The 19,920-nt window shown below is 36.0% G+C and overlaps 1 protein-coding gene across 3 annotated transcripts in view; it reads left to right on the forward strand.

The window, feature by feature from the left end:
• The window catches only part of ATL1 (atlastin GTPase 1), a 72,693-nt gene that overhangs the window by 38,474 nt on the left and 14,299 nt on the right, over nt 1–19,920 (forward strand). For all 3 annotated transcript variants that reach the window (XM_081050056.1, XM_081050055.1, XM_081050057.1), the window contains 4 exons: nt 1,699–1,749; nt 3,892–3,948; nt 16,741–16,833; nt 17,873–18,011. In XM_081050056.1, coding sequence (XP_080906182.1) covers nt 1,699–1,749; nt 3,892–3,948; nt 16,741–16,833; nt 17,873–18,011 — 340 coding nt within the window. The remainder of the gene's footprint in view (nt 1–1,698; nt 1,750–3,891; nt 3,949–16,740; nt 16,834–17,872; nt 18,012–19,920) is intronic.

Here is a 19,920-nt window from a genome sequence, read left to right on the forward strand (position 1 = left end):
TTTAACTAAAAATATGAATATATGTATTTCTACATATGTGTGGGAATGAGACAAACAACAGAAATTATTTGGCTCAATTAGCATACTAGTTCTTATGATTTCTATAAGAGTAGAATTGTTTTTGTTACTATAATGTAATTTCTGATCAGTTTTAAAATTGCCTTCTTTAGTCAGAAAAACTTATATTATCTTATTGATAATTTTTTCTATCTAAAGCATGCAATAAACTCAGTAATATTAAATCTAATAATGTATGCAGATACATTGGTACCACCTATTATAAGTTATATTTAGTGAAACAAGATTTATAAATGTAAATTTTTATTTTACATAGCAAGTAGAAACATATGTAAATGTAAACAACATTTATATGTGTTCACATCTTTTTAAAACATCTTAATATACATTTAGGAAAGTAAATATCTTCTTATAAATATTTTTATCTTCCTTTCCTTTCCTCTTTTTCTTTCTTTTTAAGTATTGTTTTTGAGGTTATTGTAGGCTTTATAAGTTATCCTGAAGGTCCTTGGAGAGTTTTACTATAACCAGAGAACACATAAAAGATTTTTAAAACAATTTTAAAATATTTTCTATTTACTGGAAAAAGCAAGAAGAGATAGTAGACAAGAAACAGAACATTAAAGAAAGGTAAGACAGTTTGAAAAGGTAGTAAAGGCAAAGTGGTTAGGATGAGTAAGTCAAGGCTGAAATTATAAGTGGGTAAAGAGAATGAAGCCAGTGAATCGGCAGTGAGGGCCTCATGTTTGGTTAGGACAACCACGAGAGGGTGGATTGAAGGAAGACTGACTTTTTTTTTTTTTTTTCATAAAAGACTACGATAAAAAGCTATGATTATAACCTATGATTGACTGGCTTTTAACAATATACTTCTTAAATGAATGAGCCTTTAAAATACTGACTTAATACCTAATTCCTTCATAATTGACAGTATAAGCCACATATACAACCCAATTAAAATCAGATTGTCTTTGCCTTAATATTTATTATTTACTATTTTTATTTTACCTGAAGACATTGAATATTCTCACTGAAAAAAATCTAAGTTCTTAGTAATGACTATTTGTTATTATCTCAGAAACGATCAGTTATTTAAATAACTACACAAAGTATACTGTTTACATCAGTACATAAAAATATACACATCCTTAACTTTTATTTGAAGTCCCGCCCAAAAATATCACCTTAATGCAGTGATCTGTTCATGAATCAATGCATATGCATAAGGGTGTGAGCATGATGGTCAGAACCTTTTATGTGATGAAACTTTATGTAGATATAACTAAGATAATCGCAATAATCAATTGTGAAGAAAATATAATTTTTCAAAATAGTTTTGTGTATGGGTTATTTAGATTGCCATTATTTTGGTGTGCTTGTAAGAAGAAGTATTTTATTGACTAATTATTAAGTTAGGTTCATAAAGTAATTTTAATATTCTGCCTCCAAAGCAGGTGGCTATTGCACTTCCGGGACAGTTTTATGATCATTGTACATTGTTTATTGCCTCTCAAACTTCTTTTACTCCTCTCTTAAGGTCTTATAGATATCATTATACACAAATGTGTATAAGAGAGTTCAAGTTTGTGATAATTGATATTTAGAAAAATAGAGAATGACAAAGTAAGTGCTTAGGATGACGTTAATTATTTCTCACTTTAATTTTATTTCTTAATCAAGGTATATAACTTATCCCAAAATGTCCAGGAAGATGATCTTCAGCACCTCCAGGTAACAATGCTTGTACTCTTTGTTAACATCTGGTCATCTTTTGAGCATATATAGCAGATTTGTCGGATCTTCTTTTACTTGGAAAACTTAACAATTCAGAAAGATTTAGAAACATAACCAAATGGAGGTGTCCTATTACCAGATTTCTTATTCCAGTCTTGTATGGGTATGTTCTTTCTAATTCAGTTTTTAAATTCTTTTGTTTCTGTAAATCTACTTGCTATCGGCCCTATGTATGTGAAAATATACGGCAAATTAGAGTGAAAAAAGAATCTTAGGTTTAAAAATGACCCAAAATGTGAAGTTGAAGTTTTAAGGTCAGGGTGTTAATTGTTAGTGTGATAACAGTTGTATGCCAGACTTTTTTTCCTGTGGACCACTTTAGATACCTAAGGATGAGGGGCTACCGATGATAAACTCAAAGAATTCTATTTTAGACTAAAAAAGACCTCAGTGACACCTAATTTATACTTCTTATTTTATACATAAGGAAAATTTGGCTGAAAGAAATAAGTGACTTGCCTAAATTCATGTGGGTAATTAGTGGTAGAGTGGGAATAAAACAGTGGTCATCTGACTGGGCTCAGTGTTCTTTTTACTCTCCAAGCAGCATTTAAATTTCAAATAAGTAAAAGATGAGATATTTCCTAAAGATAGTTCACATCTCTGTAATGCTGTCTGCTCTCTTTAAATTCATGTGATTCTTGGTTACATAGCAATGCCTATTTATTGTTTCTCTGATAGTTTAACTCTACATATTTTATAGTATATTTTGCTTTCAATATATTATTTTATCTCGGCAATAAGTACCATGTGCAAATTTAACAGATAACAAAGGATGGTAAAGTGGGGTAATCTGTGATGTTGAAAATATCATTTGAGTTCCCACCCAGCATTACTCCGAAATATATTTCTTGTACATCACACTGACCACTTATGACAAATAGGCAGTATGCAAAATAATTGTTAGATGTTTCTTATAATAAGTAGTGCAATTACTTCTTCAGGCATGTGTCATAACTTAGCCAATTATTTTCCAAGTTAATGACATGGCACTGTTCAATACCAGTTTAGGGATTTCTGAAAAAGGACTGATTTTGGACTTTGATATTGAGTAAATTATCTTTTCTGAGATCATTTAAAAAATTTCCAGTAAATGATATCTCAGTCTTCCTCAAATAAACACTGTGAATTCAATGTTAGGAGATGATTCTAATGAGAGTGTCTAATCTCTGGACCAGCTGCCTTTTAGACATTATATCCTGGACTTTCATTTAAGCACTCTAATCAGATGCCTAGTAATTACCCTTTACTTTCTAGATTCCCATAGCACCCATAGGAAAGGCAGAGTGGCACTGTGGAAGCTCTTCTAAAGGGGCAAGAGCTAGACATCCTCTGTGGCAGCATTCTTCCCCAGCTCTGAGAAGTCACTGTCACTTGTTACTCTGGTGTATGAAGTAGCGCTTTCTGTGTACATATGGGAAAGCCCACTCAGCCCATCACAGTGGAGCTCTCACCAGAGGCCCAATCACAGTCATCCCCTCACGTCTATGTTCTCGCAAACCTTATGTTTCTGGCAACACAAAAACTGCTATGATGTCTCTAAATTGGAAGCAGTAAAAACATGAGACAGCAGTGTGTTTGATTTTTTGCATTTTAAGCCAAATGCCTATATTTCTTTGTAATAATTCAGGCCATTGTGCCATTAAGTTTCCTCAGGCAACAACTTTTGTAAATGTATGCTACATACTTTATGGCTCTCTGGTCTAATTATGCAAGTTCCATTTTGAAAGGTCATTTAATATGTTTCTTTCTCCCCATCTTCCCTACAAAAAAATTGTCCTATATTCTAGATATAGAAGGTGTTAGGTTTAAAATGGAAACTTATTTTTAAAATATACTTTATGCCCTTAATTTTAAAATATCTAATTACTGTAGTTCTGTTTTTATCTAATACTTAGTTCCTTAAAGTGATTATTGTACTCTTAATAATATAGTATTATGTTACAGCTAGAGGGAAAATATGAATAGAAGAAAGCCAAGAAGTAAAACTTTACAGATACTGAAGTCCTCTCTCTCTCTCTCTTTCTCTCTCTCTCTGCGTGTGTGTGTGTGTGTGTGTGTGTGTGATTTTCCTTCTAGCTTTTCACTGAGTATGGCAGACTGGCAATGGAGGAAACATTCCTGAAGCCATTTCAGGTGAGTTGGAGTAAAATAATGGTAGGTTCTTAATTAAATTTTCCTGAAGACCATAAGCAGGTATTTTAATTAATTGAGAGGGTCATGTTTCTCTTTTTATTTCATTTAAGATGCACATTTGAATACCTATTTAATGCTATTTGATGCGAGGAGGAGATAGAAATGGGGAAATAAAAATTTAACAATTTTTTAAAAAACAAGTGGGAAAATAAAAAGATGAATGAGATAATTTGGTGCCTGCAAGAATATCACCTTTTCTCCCCTGAACCCAACCCTTGAGATGTCACAGAGACCAAAAGAAAATTGATCAATTTGTCAAATATAAAACCTAAAAACAGACAAAGAAGACTCCTTTGACAGTGTAAGATAGTTGCAGGCCACAGAAAAAGCTGGCCAAGCACCAAAGACAGCATATTGGGTGGGGGCAAGATTTTTGGAGGTCCCCTTTTCTTGCTTACACGCTGACATGCGTGAACCATTACCTGCTCCATTACACTGAGTATCAGAAGTACAGCAACCAGCTCAGCCTTTGCTGGGGACAGCAGGATAACATCAGGGCAATGCCTGAGCTTGGATTAGGTGGTATAAGCAGATAGTCTGGCCCTTGTGTGGTCCCTTCTTCTCCTACTCTTATTTTATATTATGCCAAGAACCAAGAGATTGTAACTAAGCCAAACAGCCCTTGAAAGCAGTTACCTGGAGAAGGTACATATTTAAATGCCAAAGACTGTGCGCCTAAAGCATGACAGCTTCAGCCTAGGCTTATTAGAGGGTGCTCAAACTAAGCCCTAGAATGTAACCCCTCTGTCCTGATACACATCAATCACCAGCCAAGATGGATCATGGCCTGAGGGGAATGTGAACACACAACGAAACTGAACTGGTAAAGGGCAGAGTAGAATTAATGGCTCAGATGACAAGTAATTTAAAATAAGCTATTGTAATGCATGGACTCAGCTCCCGCTCCCCATATGGTGATATGGTGAGGCCAAACAGCAACAACAATGGAGCCACAGACAGGGGAGTCACACCACCACATTCTCAATGGCAGCTGGGTGAGACACAGGAAGTAGGGTCAACACGATCCGCAATCCACAATCCACTGCTAACCACACTTGGCTAGCCAAAATCCACGCTTGCTAGCGTAGCCACGGCAGTTATATTAGTGGCTAATGGCCGACGAGTTACAGTTGATGGCCATTTACTACCTGAGCCAGCACCTTTCCACGTGAGGTCGAGAGCCTGCTTTATGGGACTTTGACCCTACACTCTACCCCTCCTGGGTCTTGCCTCACAATCTACACAACCAGTATCTTTCACAAGGGGCCCTATGCAAGGAACCCAGCTCACAAGACATAGTTTCAGTCCAGTTCAAGTAATGTCCAAGGAGGTGTCGCTCGATGTCTACCTACTTTCTGGGCACAGCCAGGGTTTCTCAGGGTACCGTGCTAGAACAATAGTGGCTCATAACCAAGATACTTACATATTCTTAATGGTGGCTGAGTGAGACACAGGAAGCAAACATCCGCCAGTTCCACTATATGGTGGTACGTTCCCAAGCAAACAGTCAAGTAGTCCATCAAATCAAGGATGGAAGGCACTACAGCGTGCACAGGTGGCATCACCTTATTCAATTCCCCATAGTCCACAGTCATTCGCCAGGGCTGTGCGTTGGCTTCACAATATGTGCCCTCTTCACAGGGCGAGGGCTGCAAGTCCTCCCCAACCTTGGGGTGAGGAATGACCTCAAACTCACCCGCATCCTTCACCAAGGACTCAGCAAGCACTTGCACCTGGGCTGCCTCAGCAAGCACTTCCCAGCCCACAGGGCCGCAACAACCTTCTCTTTCTCCAGCCTATGCTGGTTGGAGAACTATCCACATCTTTCCACCCCTCCATGGGCGTCCAACTCCTGAGAATAGTGGCCACCAGGCACCACACACTGTGTCCTCTTGCCCAGAATCAGACATCATTCTTACCTTGCTTGCTACGCCAGGTATCCGAGTGGTTGGTGGCCCCGGTGTAAGATGTCCACAACTCGAGGAGCCTACAGCAACAGCAGACTACCAAAAGGCAGGCAATGCTTGCTGTGGCCAAAAGGATGGTGTGCCATTGTTATGCGGGGTCTCTGGTCCCGCTCCCAGCACAAGAACGCAGGATATGATGAGGCCAAAAAGGAACACCAACAGAGCCATAGGTAGGGGGTTCATACCACTTTGGCCCCGTTGGTGGCTGGGCTGGAGACACAGAAAACAGGCTCCACATGATGCGCAACCTGCCTTCTGCTTCTCTGCCAACTAACCACCCCCCTAGCCTAGCCACGGCAGTTATATCAGTGGCTAACGGCTACCCGGTAACAGCTGATGGCCAACTAGTCACAGCTGATGGCCATCTACTACCCGAACCAGCACCTTTCCACGTGAGGCCGAAAGCCTGTAAACTGCTCTTCTAGATCTGTCCCCACAGCCATCCAGAGGCTCGAGAGAACCACCAATTTACCGAGGGGTCATATTTCTCCCAGGCAGATTGCATTTCCTGTTCCCTGTACTGATTGAGACTCTGCTCACTGCGCCAAGTATAATGAAGGGACTCAGCTCCCACTCCCGGCAGGCAAACACAGGATATGGTGAGGCCGAAAAGGAACAACAATGGAGCCATGGATAGGGGATTCATACCACTATATTCTTGCTGGCTGCCGGTGAGACACAGGAAGTAGGATCCACAGGATCCGCAATCTGCAATCCAGGCTTGCTAACCATGCTTGCTAACCGCAATCTGCCCTTACTAACATAGCTATGGCAGTTACTATACAAAACAATAGTGGCTAATAGCCTGTTAGTTACAGCTGATGGCCAACTGGTTACAGCTGATGGTCATCAAATAACTAAACCAGCACCTTTCCACCTGAGGCCCAGAGCCTGGAAACTGCTCTCCTAGCCCTGTCACTACAGCTATATTAGTTATCTATTGCTGCATCCTTAAACTATAAATATTTATTACCTCACAAAATTTGTGAGGGTCAAGAATTTCGAGTGGCTTAGCCTGGGTAGTTTTGGCTCAGGGTCTCTTCCGAAGTTGTGCTGAAGCAGTTGGCCAGGGAGACATTCTCCGAAGACCTGATTGAGGATCCACTTCCAAGGTCACTCACATGGCTGCTGGCAGAAGGCTTCAATTTCTCACCACATGGACCTCTCCATAGGGCTGCTCACAACAAGCTTCCCCAAGAGCAAATGATCCCATGGCCAGAGAGCAGCCGAGAGAGAAAAGCTGCAATCATTTACAATCTAATCTTGGTAGTGAAGACACCATTAGTTCTACCAAATTCTACTTGTCATACAGACTAACTCTGGCATAATGTGGGAACGGACTAAATAAAGATAGGACAACTAGGAAGTAGGGATCTCGGAGGCCTTCTTGGAGGCAGACTACCATATGAGCATAGTAAATATTCTTAAGAAATAAGGGATGAATGTCTTATGTTTCTAGTAATAGAAGATTAGGTAATTTCGATTAACCTTCTTTCTGACAACAATAAAAAAAAACAGAAAATTAAAAATTTTTTGAATGATGAACAAGATAGTAAAAAATTGCTGTGTTCACAGGGAAGGTGGAGGACAATGAGGGGATGGGTATCATCATGTAAACATCAATCAAAAGAAAGCTAATGTAGCTCTACATTAATGTCAAATGAAGTAAATTTTAAGAAAAGAAGCATTACTAGAGACAAAAGAGTGTTTCTTAATAATACAAGAATGAGTTGTGAGTCAACAAATTGGTAAATGCATAAGCAAATGTAAACAAACATTGTTATATATAAAATAATAATTTCTAATTTATGATACTTAAAAAAGACAGAACCAAAATACTGGACAAAATAGGATGTAAATTTTGGTCCTTGTATCAAACAGGAGTGTTAAAGTTACCTAGACTTTAAAAAATCATATGTAGTTATTAAAATTTTAAGGGTCACTACAAGAATAATAGAACTAGAGAATATTACATCCAGGGCCATAGAAGGTGCAAATGGTATTAGAAATGGACAAATAAAACATGTAAATATTGAAATCACTCTAAAGAGGACAAGAAAAAAAAAGAGAAGCAAGGAAAAAGAGGGACAAAAGGAATGCAGAAGGCAAGGTGGTAAAGTCCATATGTATTCATGATTTCAATAAATATAGATTTAAATTACCAGTGAACAGAGATTAGTTTCTATAAAAATGAAAAATCCAGCTATATGTTATTCATAAGAAACATATTAAAACATAAAAATGCTCATTTGAAAAGTATGGAAAAAGATATACCAGGTACATATTAAGTGAAAGAAAATTTGGGTAACTATATTAATATGAGGCTGCAAGTCAATAAGAATTATTTAGAATAAAGAATTTCATAATGATAGAAAATTGACTTCATATCTTCAGGAAGATGTAAGAATTTAAACTTGTATGTCAAAAGCCTCAAAACTTATAAAGAAAAAAATTGATAGAATTATAAGAGGAAATGGGTCAGTTCATTCAAACACAGGTTTCCTAATTACTGATCAGTCAAATAAATAGGAAATTGGTAAAGACAGAGAAGATATGAAACATTGAGTTAACAAACTTTCTTTATTAAATACTGGGACATGTATTAGGTTGGTGCAAAAATAATTCGAGTTCAAAAGGTTAAAAATAATTGCAAAAACCACAATTACTTTTGCACCAACCTAATATAAAATACTGTACCTAACAGAAAATACAAATTGCTCTTAAGGATACAGGGTGCATTTACGAAAATTTACCACATACTAAGCCACAATGCATGTCTCCACAAATTTCAAAGGGTGGAATTCATACTGACCTCATTCTGTGGCAACAGAATAATTTTGTTAAAAGTTAATAAGAAAGGACCTCTGTGCTCCTAACTCCGAAGGCTGCCAGTACGATTGCCACATGGGCCAGTGGGCTCTCAACCACAAGGTTGCCAGTTCGGCTCCTCGAGTACCGCAAGGGATGGTGGGCAGTGCTCCCTGCAACTAAGATTGAACACGGCACCTTGAGCTGAGCTGCCGCTGAGCTCCCAAATGGCCCAGTTGGTTGGAGCGCGGCCTCTCAACCACAAGACTGCTGGTTCGACTCCCGCAAGAGATGGTGGGCTCTGCCCCCTGCAACTAGCAATGGCAACTGGACCTGGAGCTGAGCTGCGCCCTCCACAACTAAGACTGAAAGGACAACAACTTGAAGAAAAAACAAAAAGTCCTGGAAGTACACACTGTTCCCCAATAAAATCCTGTTCCCCTCCCCAATAAAATCTTTTTTTAAAAAAAGTTAATAAGGAAGTGTTCATTTAAAAAAGTATGTTTTGGAAATTTAAACACACATTTCAAAAATAAGTCATGGGTCAAATTAAAATCATAAGAAAAATTTGAAAATACCGAGAACCGAATGCTTTAAAAATTGTGCATATTGAAAATTAAATGCTATAACAAAAGTAGTACTTGGAGGGAAAGAAATATAGCCCTAAAAGTTTATATTAGAAAAGAAGACAGAAAATTTGTGATCAGCACAAATTAAGAGAAAAAAAATAGCAGAACTATAAAGAAAATAAAAGAACCTGGTAAGAGCTACATGCTTCAAGATGGATCAGTCTTAAAAACATAATATGGAGTGAGAAAAGTTGCCTCTTAAAGAGTAGCTACAGCAGATGGCATTTTTAATATAATTCAAAAATGAGTGAAACTAAACAGCATATTGTTGAAGAATACCTGTACATATGTGATAAAACTATATTGAAAGCAAAAGTTAGGATAGTGGTTCCCACTAGAGAGGAGAAATGGGGATGTATCAGCAGGGCCATCCAGGAAGCTTCAATGTTATTGGTATGTTCAGTTATTTAAGTGGGTTTATGGATCCACAGGTGTGCATTTTATTAATGTGCGTAATAACATACGTATATGTTATTTTATAGGTGTCAGGTCATTAAAAACTTTAAATCTTTAAAAAATCAGTAGTATGTTTTGAAACCAGCAATTAACAAATACAAGTTTTTTAAAAAGTATACCGTTCAAAAAAAAAAAAAAAAAAAAAAGCTTTGGTAATTAACTCCCAAAATGTAAAGACTTTAATGGAGAAAAATTCAAAGCTCCATTAAAGAGCATAAAGGGGGATTTGTATAAAACAGAGAGATATAATGTTGTAGAGAATTTAATTCTCCCCAAATTAGTTAATAAACTCAGTATAATTACAATTAAAATTACCAGTTTTTAAAGAAACTCAACTCATTTTTCTATAACTTACAGGGAAGAATTAAGTTCTATTTTTGTTTAAGTCAGCTTTCAAAAAGGAAATCCAAACCGGAGGATTGAATATACATTAAAAAAACCATAGAAATGAAAATGGTGTGGTCCCACACAGATACAAGAAAAAGGCCCAGTGGAACTAAACAGCTTCCAAATATATCCCCGTATATATGGAAACCTGGTATTCAACAAAAGTAGTGTAATAAACTAGTGGAAAAAGGATGGATTAATAGCTGGGGTTTGGAAAAACTAATTCACTATTTGAAGAAAAAGTTGGATTTCTACTAAACACCATGTAGGCGTATAGAAGTAAGCTCCAGTTGAATTAAAGAACTAAATATGAGAGTTAAAACTATTAGCCTAATAGAAGAAAATACTGGAAAATATCCTTCTGAACTGGGGTGAAGAAACACTTATTTACTAAGACCCTCAACAAATAAGCCATGTCATGAAAAATTGATGGGTATTATTACATTAAAATAGAGTGTTTCCATTTATCAGAGGACTCTATAAGCAAAGTGAACAGACTGGTAGGAGATATTGACAATGTCAAAAGTCAACAAGGGCTTAATACAGAGGGTGCAAAAAACACGTATACACATTTTAAGAGAGGAAAAAAACTATTAAAATTGTAATACTCAATATATACCAATAACTAAAGATGAATACAAGTCATGTGTATACATTTTTTTGGCAACCCTGGTATATAGAATATACAAGGAAGTTTTGCAAATAACTGACTTGTATGCCAATCAGAAATAAACAAAGAACCACAAAGAACCACACCTATTAGAATAGCCACATTCCAGAGCACTGGCAACACCAAATGTTCCACAAAAGAGGATGTGGAGTAACAGTTGCTCTCATACATTTCTGATGGGAATGTAAAAGTGGTACAGCCACTTTGGAAGATAGTTTGGTGTTTTCTTACAAAACTAACCATACACTTGCCATACGATCCAGCTATTGCACTCTGGTATTTACATAAAGGAGTTGAAAATTTATGTCCACACAAAAACCTTCACAAAGATGTTTTTAGCAGCTTTATTCATAACTGCCAAAACTTGAAAGCAACCAAAATGTCCTTCAGTAAATGAATGAATAAACTGCATACATCCATACAAAAAGAAATGAGCTATCCGTCCATGAAAAGAAATGGAGGAACCTTAAGTGCATATTACTAAGCGGAAGAAGCCAATCTGAAAAGGTACAGACAGTATGATACCAACTATATAACATTCTGGAAAAGGCAAAACTATGGAGACAAAGATCAAGTGATGAAGGGGGCAGCGAGAAGCGGCGAGATGAATAGGCATAACACGGGATTTTTAAGGCTGTGAAAATGCTCTATGTGATATTAAAATGATAGATATATGTCAATATACCTTTGTCCAACCCATAAAATGTACGATACCAGCAGTGAACCCTAAGGTAAACAATGGATTTTGAGTGATTATGATGTGTTGAAATAGGTTCATTCTTGTTTAAAAAAAAAAAAAAAAAAGCACCGTTCTGGTGAGTGGTGTTGATAAAGGGGAGGCCATCATATGTAAGGACAGGTGGTATATGCCAGGTCTCTGTGCTTTCCTCTCAATTTTATTGTAAGCCTAAAACTGCTCTAATAATTAGTCTTAACAATGCCACAACATTCAAAAATGATAAACTGAACTTCTAATGTTTAAAAATAGGCAAAAGATGTATAAATAGTTCACAGAAAGGCAACCTGAATGGCTAATACATTTTGAAGGATGTCAAGTCTCATTGATGATCAGATAAAAATTCAAACGAGATACCACTTTACATCCATTAAACTGGCAAAAAGTAGAACATGGGGTTAATACCAAATGATAGCTAGGATTTGGATCAATGGGAACACCAGGACCTGTTGGTGAAGGTGCAGATTAGAGCAGCCATTCTGTGGCACGGTAAATCCATAAGGATATTCATGGGAGCATTAAGTAGTACTGGGAAGTTGGAAGCAACTTAGGTGCCCATTACCGGAAAAATGGATACATAAACTATAGTGAAAAGCATACCCTGGAATATTTTGCAACATCCAAAGGCAGTGAACCAGAAGCATAAAGAGTAGCATGAGTAGAATGTTAAAATTCATACTGAATTAAGCAGGAAAAAAATTTGAGATCTATAACATGATAACCATTTATGATTATTTAAAATACTCTACATACACAGTTGAGGATTGGGAGTGGGTATCTGGGAAAAACATAAAGTAAAGCAAAAGGGGGCCTTTGCATGGAGAGATGATGGTATGCTGTGAGTGAAGGAGTATGGATCTCTCCCCTGAGGTCTGGGAAAGAGGGTGGGGACAGGAGGCGAGCTAGAATAAAACCAGTCCCTGCTTACAATCTTGTATATGATTTTCAATACCTACTAGATTCTGTCTTCTTAAAAAAAAACATTGGTCAGGTTGATAATTGAAGTGTTGTATGGTGATTAGGCTATTTGCTTTGATTTTTCTCTTCTCTGAATTTGTTCTTCTCAGGACCCATGAGCATAGACTAGGGAACGCCACTGTAAATTCTGGAAAGGGATATAAGTCTTATCAGCAGGAGTCACTGCTTCTTACACTTTGCCAGATATACTAAAACCAAAAGAGACTAACCAGTGCTCAAATAGATAGATCAATCAATCAAAAACCAAAAGAGACCAACCAGTGCTCAGATAGATCAATCAATTGATAGAGTTACTGCGGTGGGTAAACAAACAAACAAGACAAGCTTTCTTAGCAGTTCACCACTTCAACCTCTTCCTCACTCTAGAAAATTTACTGATACTGTTGTCAACCCGTGTCACCTCTAGCCAACATAAAACATATTGATATATTCCACATGTTTGTAATATTAATAGCTATGTATTGTATTATCATATTAATATGCCATAATTTTTACAGCCATTTCCTAATTGGTGAGCATTTGGATTTTTTTTCACTATTACTCATAGCAGTGTTATAATACTCATTTTGAATAATTTCCTGAAATACAATCTCCAAAGGGAAGTTAATAAAGGCTATAGTGTTTTTCATGATTTTATATATATATATAAATATATACATATATATATGACTATTAGTAGGATATACATAGCATAGGTCCATCATTTGCCCCAATTGCCATTTAAAAAAGTGTTAAAAAAAGTATTTACGACTTCAAATATTTTTATCTGAGAAAATTAGGGTAATTTATATTCTTGATTTTTATTCCTACCTATATATATGAACAAATCAAGATTCAGTAGTGTGGAAAACTGATGGCTTTTGAAATAAGGACTGAGATTCATAGAATTCCATACATGATAAATGTAAAGCATACAAATTATCTTGGGAGGAGATGTGGCCAATGGGTATGCTGAGCTGACATACCAGTTCATGAGAGCTAATTAGTTAATATTCAGGAATTATGTAAGCCAGTTATTAAACAGAAGCTTGAAATCAGCCATGGTGGGCATATTTACACCATAGAAATTGTCAGATACTACAAATTAAGATGTTTTGTTGTTGGAGAGCCAATTTACCAGCATATCACTGGACAGGAGCATTAGGCAGGAAACTTGGGAACTTGACACTATAGATGGATGGAATGTAGATTCCTGATTTGTAAAAATAAGACTTCATATTTGATCCTATTCTACACATGGTCCTCATGTTGATTTGGGAAGATGTCCAGTGGAAAAACCAAGAAATGAAACTAAAATTTCCCAAGAAAAATGCAAAATATAGCCAAATCCACATACTTGGTTTCATTTATCCTGGTTCATGAACTTCTATTTTGTAAAAGTTGCTTCCTTGCTAACCTCTAGTTTCAAAATACATGTTTTAGATATAAATGTTCTGAATACAAGCTATTTTTTATTTTGACAAAAATGGGTATCTGTTAATGATAATGGGTATAGGTATTTTTAGAATTTCCTCTCCATAAGAATCTCTCCTTTCCCCACAAGATTCCACGAAACAAAACAAAACAAAACAAAACAAAACAAAACAAGAAAAGAGAGTGGAGAAGAGAAGGGAGGGAAAAGGAGGGGAAAGGAGGAGAGGAGAGGCTCCACCTTAGTGAAACAAGAACTATCCATAATTCAAACTAAGAAGCATCCTTTTCGAAGGAAAGAGAATGTGAGCCAAGGATTTTATATCCATCAAAATTGACTTTCAAGTATAACCGGCACAAACTTTTCAGTGTGTAAGAATGCAAAAAATATTGTTCCCATTAGACCTTAATGAGAAATCTAGTGAAGAACGAACTTCAGATAAGCAAAGATGATGTAACTTCACCAAAGGAGAGATAATCATATACTATGTGCTTCCTGATAAAAGGACACTCTGCTTCCTATTGTCTTGCCAAAGAAATAAAACCTGAGTCAGATCAGGTCTCTGTATCCAGCGGCCAACTTGCAGAAAATCCACAGGACAAAAGAATATTTTGAACTGCCCCATGGAAATGCAATCAGCAAGGTCCAAGTTATGGGAAACTCTACAAGTCAAATTCCTAGGTTCTGCAACACCTGTAAGGGGGAAAAAGAGGATGGATGAGGAACCTGTATATTACAAGAGAATTAAAAGACATAATTTTTAATGGGCAAGATTAAAAGATTTAGTTAAAAACTCAGAAGATATAAACTTTTAGAAAAGATCATTTAAAGATAGCTAATTCCATAAAAATAATTCTGATTTTTTTCAATTACCTGCCCTTTTTTTCAGAAACTAAAACTTGAAGTATCTCTTCACCTAATTTTTAAAAGAATGATTTAATCAGCCTTCAGTTCATAAACTATATGTTTTATAGTTAACTTTGAGGCACAGTGCAGCAGGGGTTTTGAAGTCTGACCCAAGTTTAAATACTACTAGATTTTCCATCTTTGCCTGTGTGACTTTGGGCAAGTTACTTAATGTCAGGTGAGGGTGGAGGTGGGTTTTGTATATCTCGTCTGAAAAGAATAATAAATTATAACCTAACTTTTGGGGCTATTGTAGAAATGCATAAAATGTGTACAATTCCTGGTACTGTGATTGGCATGTAATAGGCACTCAATAAATGAAAGCTACTATTACTTTGGTTTCAATAGGTCTGGGGTGGGGCCCAAGAATTCTGTACTTTTAAAAGCCTCCCAAATGATTTTAATGATTGTTCTAATTTGCCAAATACAGTCCCGGATAAAATCCTTCTGGATGTGAACGAATATTCAACTTCAAAGATGATTATCAATGCATTTCTGAGAATACTAGAAAAAATCTAGGAGAATGGCAAAATAAACTATGGTCTATCCATGTACTAAAATACTATGTGGCCATTAAAATCAAAATCAAACAGCTAACAGAGCAGTATGTGTCAGGTACTGTTTAAATACCTTATATGCAGAGGGTGCCAAAAAAATGTATACACATTTTAAGATGGGGGGGAAAAATGTATTAAAATTGTAATACAATGAATGAAGCTAGCATTCGTTTGATTAGCGCCATCTTTTGAGCAAACATCATACTACACATTGCTATTGTAATTCAACTTGGAAAAGTAATGCATAGTAGATAACATCTCTTAAAATGTGTACTTTTTTTGGCACCCCTGGTATATTATCTCATTTAGTAATCCTATGAGGTAGGTTCCATTATTATCCCTATTTCACAGATGAGGAAACTAAAAATGTACATGATGTTACAAATAACAAGTTGTGATGCTGAAACATTTCTAAATTTTCAATAATAAAAAAATTAATAAAAAATGTGACTTTGTTAGAGGAAATACTGAATTAGCTTTCTAACAGAAAATATTTCAAAATCATCATATGAAGAAGTAATCAAATCATTTGCCGCCAAAAACTGCAGGAAAAAGAAGTAGCTATGTTATTTTGCTGGAGAGAGCGAGAGAGCAAGAACGAGAGCAAGAGAGCACGTGCGTGTGCTCGATGTGTCAGCTTTTTTGAATTTGTAATTTACTTTTCTCATTCTAAATAAATACTCACTTTGAAGCCCAATTTTGCATTCTTTTTCTTATTGAGGCCTCCCCCCCCAGATTGTATAAGCTGCAGGCACCACAAAACCTGGATTCCCACCTCTCTGCATACCATCTATATATGCATAATGAGAGTCCCTGAAGAAGAGAATGGGACATACGTAATAGAGGGAGAATATTTAAAGAGATAATAAAAGAAAACTTTCCTCAAATAAAACTTGAATTTTTATAAAAAGCTATTTGAAAACTGCCAACATGAATGCACCCCACCGATAGAGGAGAGACACAGATACCCTCAAACTGGCTGAATGGCTCTATGTAACTATAATCAGTTTTCAGGCAGCTTTCTGTTTACACTTACTGGAAACAGGTAGGATGATCTAAAAGGGGAGAGATTGCTCGGAAACTTTCAAAGGTGTTATGTTTGCTTTTAATTCCATAATGTAAAGAATACTATTCAAATGACAATATAATTTAATTGGTTTCAATTAAAAAGCAGACGGAGGCAACTTAGAGTCTCCTTATCAACCCCTTCTTCTTATCATTTCTTAGAGTCTGATATTTCTTGTTCGAGACTGGAGTTTCCCATACGAATTTTCATATGGATCTGACGGTGGCTCCAAATTCTTGGAAAAACGCCTCAAGGTTTGTTAGATATTTAGGTGCATGAAATTTCACCAATAGCTATCTAGAATTATTTTTCTTGAAATGCTTTACCAAATAGATACACAGTAGCCACAGTCTCATTTGACCCTCATAGTATCTCTATGAACAAAGCTATTTAATAAAATACTTTCAAAATTACAATTTTCAAATATCAATAATTATGGTAAAGAGTTCTTTTGTAGATATCTATAAAACAATTATCTTTTTTCTAAAAACAAAAATTTTAATTTGAAGAATTAAATTAGTTCAAAACTGACAGCGCAAATAACTGGATTGATGTTTTAGTAGAGGTTTAAAAGTCAATTTATAGGAAATATCTAATTTTAAAGTCCCCAAAGTCAATCTTAGAACATTTTGCTAGTAGTTCACAGAAATTAAAATTAGAAAACTTTCCATTTTCTATGTCATGATAGTTCAATATTGAATGAATTGTTTACACTGAACAGACAACGCAAAAAATACCTTCTGAGAAATCCGGAAAAAAAGTCAAGATTAAAAAATTTCTTTATAATCAGTATCTCTGAGCTTACCCTTTTAGGTTTGTAGTTATTGTTAACTGTCAAATACATGTGGGGAAAAAAGGGAGCAATTTAGCTTATAAATAAACACCCAACTATTCAGATGCCTTTCTAGAATTTAAATGTATACCTATCAGGTGACAAGAAGCTGTCTTGAGTATCTCCTGAAAAGAAGGTGGGAATATTTTATGATCTATTCATGTCTCCTGAATAGTACTTTGAGTACTTTGAATTAAAATTGGAATTCATAGGAACTAGTCAGCTACAGTAAAATCCTGCAATTTGTACTAAAAAATGGGAAGGCGCATCTCAGTTAGTGTAAGGATAGACATTTGTTTGTTGTAATAATAATGCCATATGTATGGTATATTTAGATATGGCCTGTCATTTTTATCATTGTGGGACCAGACCAACACAGCAAATATAAGATGCCACAAAATTCTTTGGAGTTCAATTTATATTGAAAGTAGTTTAAACTTCAGAATGACTTACTACTGCAGGTCTCAGGGAACCAGCATGAAGAACTACAGAATGTTCGAAAACACATCCATTCCTGTTTCACCAAAATTTCCTGTTTTCTGCTACCTCATCCTGGCTTAAAAGTAGCTACCAATCCAAACTTTGATGGAAAACTGAAAGGTTTGTCTTTTAATGCATACGATTACATCACTTATTCTGATTATAAAAATGTCATTTTATCCATTGGGCTTTTGGCTGGTAGTTTAGTTCATCCACTGATGTGAGGCTGATGATTAGAAATTGTCAGGAAAATTGGGAATTCTGGGCTGGTGCTAGAGCACGTCCTTGGTGACCTGTGGGAGAAAGGCTAAATCCTGTGTTCACCTGGGAGGTAGTAACCCTCACTCTTTCACAGAGATTGCTGCTCACCTCTGAGCATTGAGAAATGCTCCTTAATGTCTTCCTGTTTAATTTTTATTATTTACATTTACGGGGAAAATAGATACCTAGATTATTGGGATGTTATATTAAGTTACATAATTAGAGATTGAACTATCACACAGTACTGAATTCAAGCTCTTTAAATTGCTACTAAAGAATTTAATTATAAATTATTTAAAAGCCTCACTAAAAATGAAATCTTCTGGATGAGGACCAGTTTTTTAAAAACCAAAAGCATTAGAGTGTTTTTCAAATAGTATATACTAACAGTCTGTAATTCTCTCTGAAACAGAGGCATGTCTAACAGTTTACGATTCCAAAGCAACTCAATTTGTTTAAAAAAGGGGGTGGTGGAGGTAGGGGTCTGAGGAAACAGAAGTTAATCTTTCCTAGTAGATAATCACCAGGTCTTTATCTATTTGCTTTGTAGGTAACACAAGGTAATACAAGGACATTTCTTTTTTTTTTTTTTTTTTTACTTGTAAGCCTAGCATTGAACACCAATGAGTTCAAACATTTGCTTAATTTACTGTGGCCTTTCTGCATTGTGCCAGAGGTGGTGAGACAGTAACATAAACTTTTCAGCACAATTATTCTCAAAGGTCTTTCAAGTTATTTTTAAAAAAGGATAACATGGCTTGTATTCGGTTTTATGAATCTGGTTTGAAAAGCAAACCATTTTTTCCCCTGTATTCACAGTGTTAACTTTCAGATATCTTATATTGAACTATGGCAATTAGTATCATAAATAGAATCCCAAATTTCTCAATTATCAACATTGTTTTTATACAAGTTTTAAGTTATTTTACCTTTATACAACAGAACAAATAGCAGTAGGCTATTGCGTGGATTCCAGGATCCTACAATTTCACAGTCACTTATGAATTCTGACCCACTCGTGAGCACACAGACCTCTTGATACTATGCAGTTACCTAATGGCTTCAATGTGTTTTGAATAAATTACATACAAAGAGGACTCCCACAAGGCCTCTCTTTCTTCTCTGTAGTTGAGGAGCCGTAAACAGGCAAAGGAGGGGCAGGCCTTCAACAACAGTCCTTTATTGGGACAAAAAACTACTCTGGCTTGTTCCTTTCCTCTAGTTCTTACATTAACTAAAGTTCTTAAATTAACTAATACATTTTGCAATGGAAGATTTCAGGGAGAGAGCTTAAGACAAATCGTGCAAATGTAGAATCCCACTTTTTAACAGATTTGTTCTTCATAAAATTTTACTCATGCCTAAACATACATTGACCCACACAATTGGTTATGAGTTTACCAAAGTGGCTAGCCTGAGAGAAAGAGCAATGAAAGGACGCTTTAATTGCCCATCAAAAGTTCTGATGAGGTGTTGTAGATCTGCTGCGGAATCTCTGTGTGCCAAAATGTTCTACTTTGCCTCAGTTTCTCCTTGGGCAGTTTTGACAGTCTGCTGTCTACATTATTTTTCCATCCCTTCCTGAATCTCATAATTTGGTGTGATTTCTAGCCAGGATATCTTGTCTGCTGGCCATGCTGTTCTCCAGAGGGCTGGAATCTGAGTGGTTGCCTTTGGAGAAGAAATGTCTCTGAATAAAAAATTGTGCAAAAATTGTTCTTTGATAATAGTTTCTCACATACTTACAGAAATAACTTCCAAGTTCATT

Source organism: Rhinolophus hipposideros (assembly GCF_964194185.1).
Source record: "Rhinolophus hipposideros genome assembly, chromosome: 5".
Classification (NCBI taxonomy): domain Eukaryota; kingdom Metazoa; phylum Chordata; class Mammalia; order Chiroptera; family Rhinolophidae; genus Rhinolophus; species Rhinolophus hipposideros.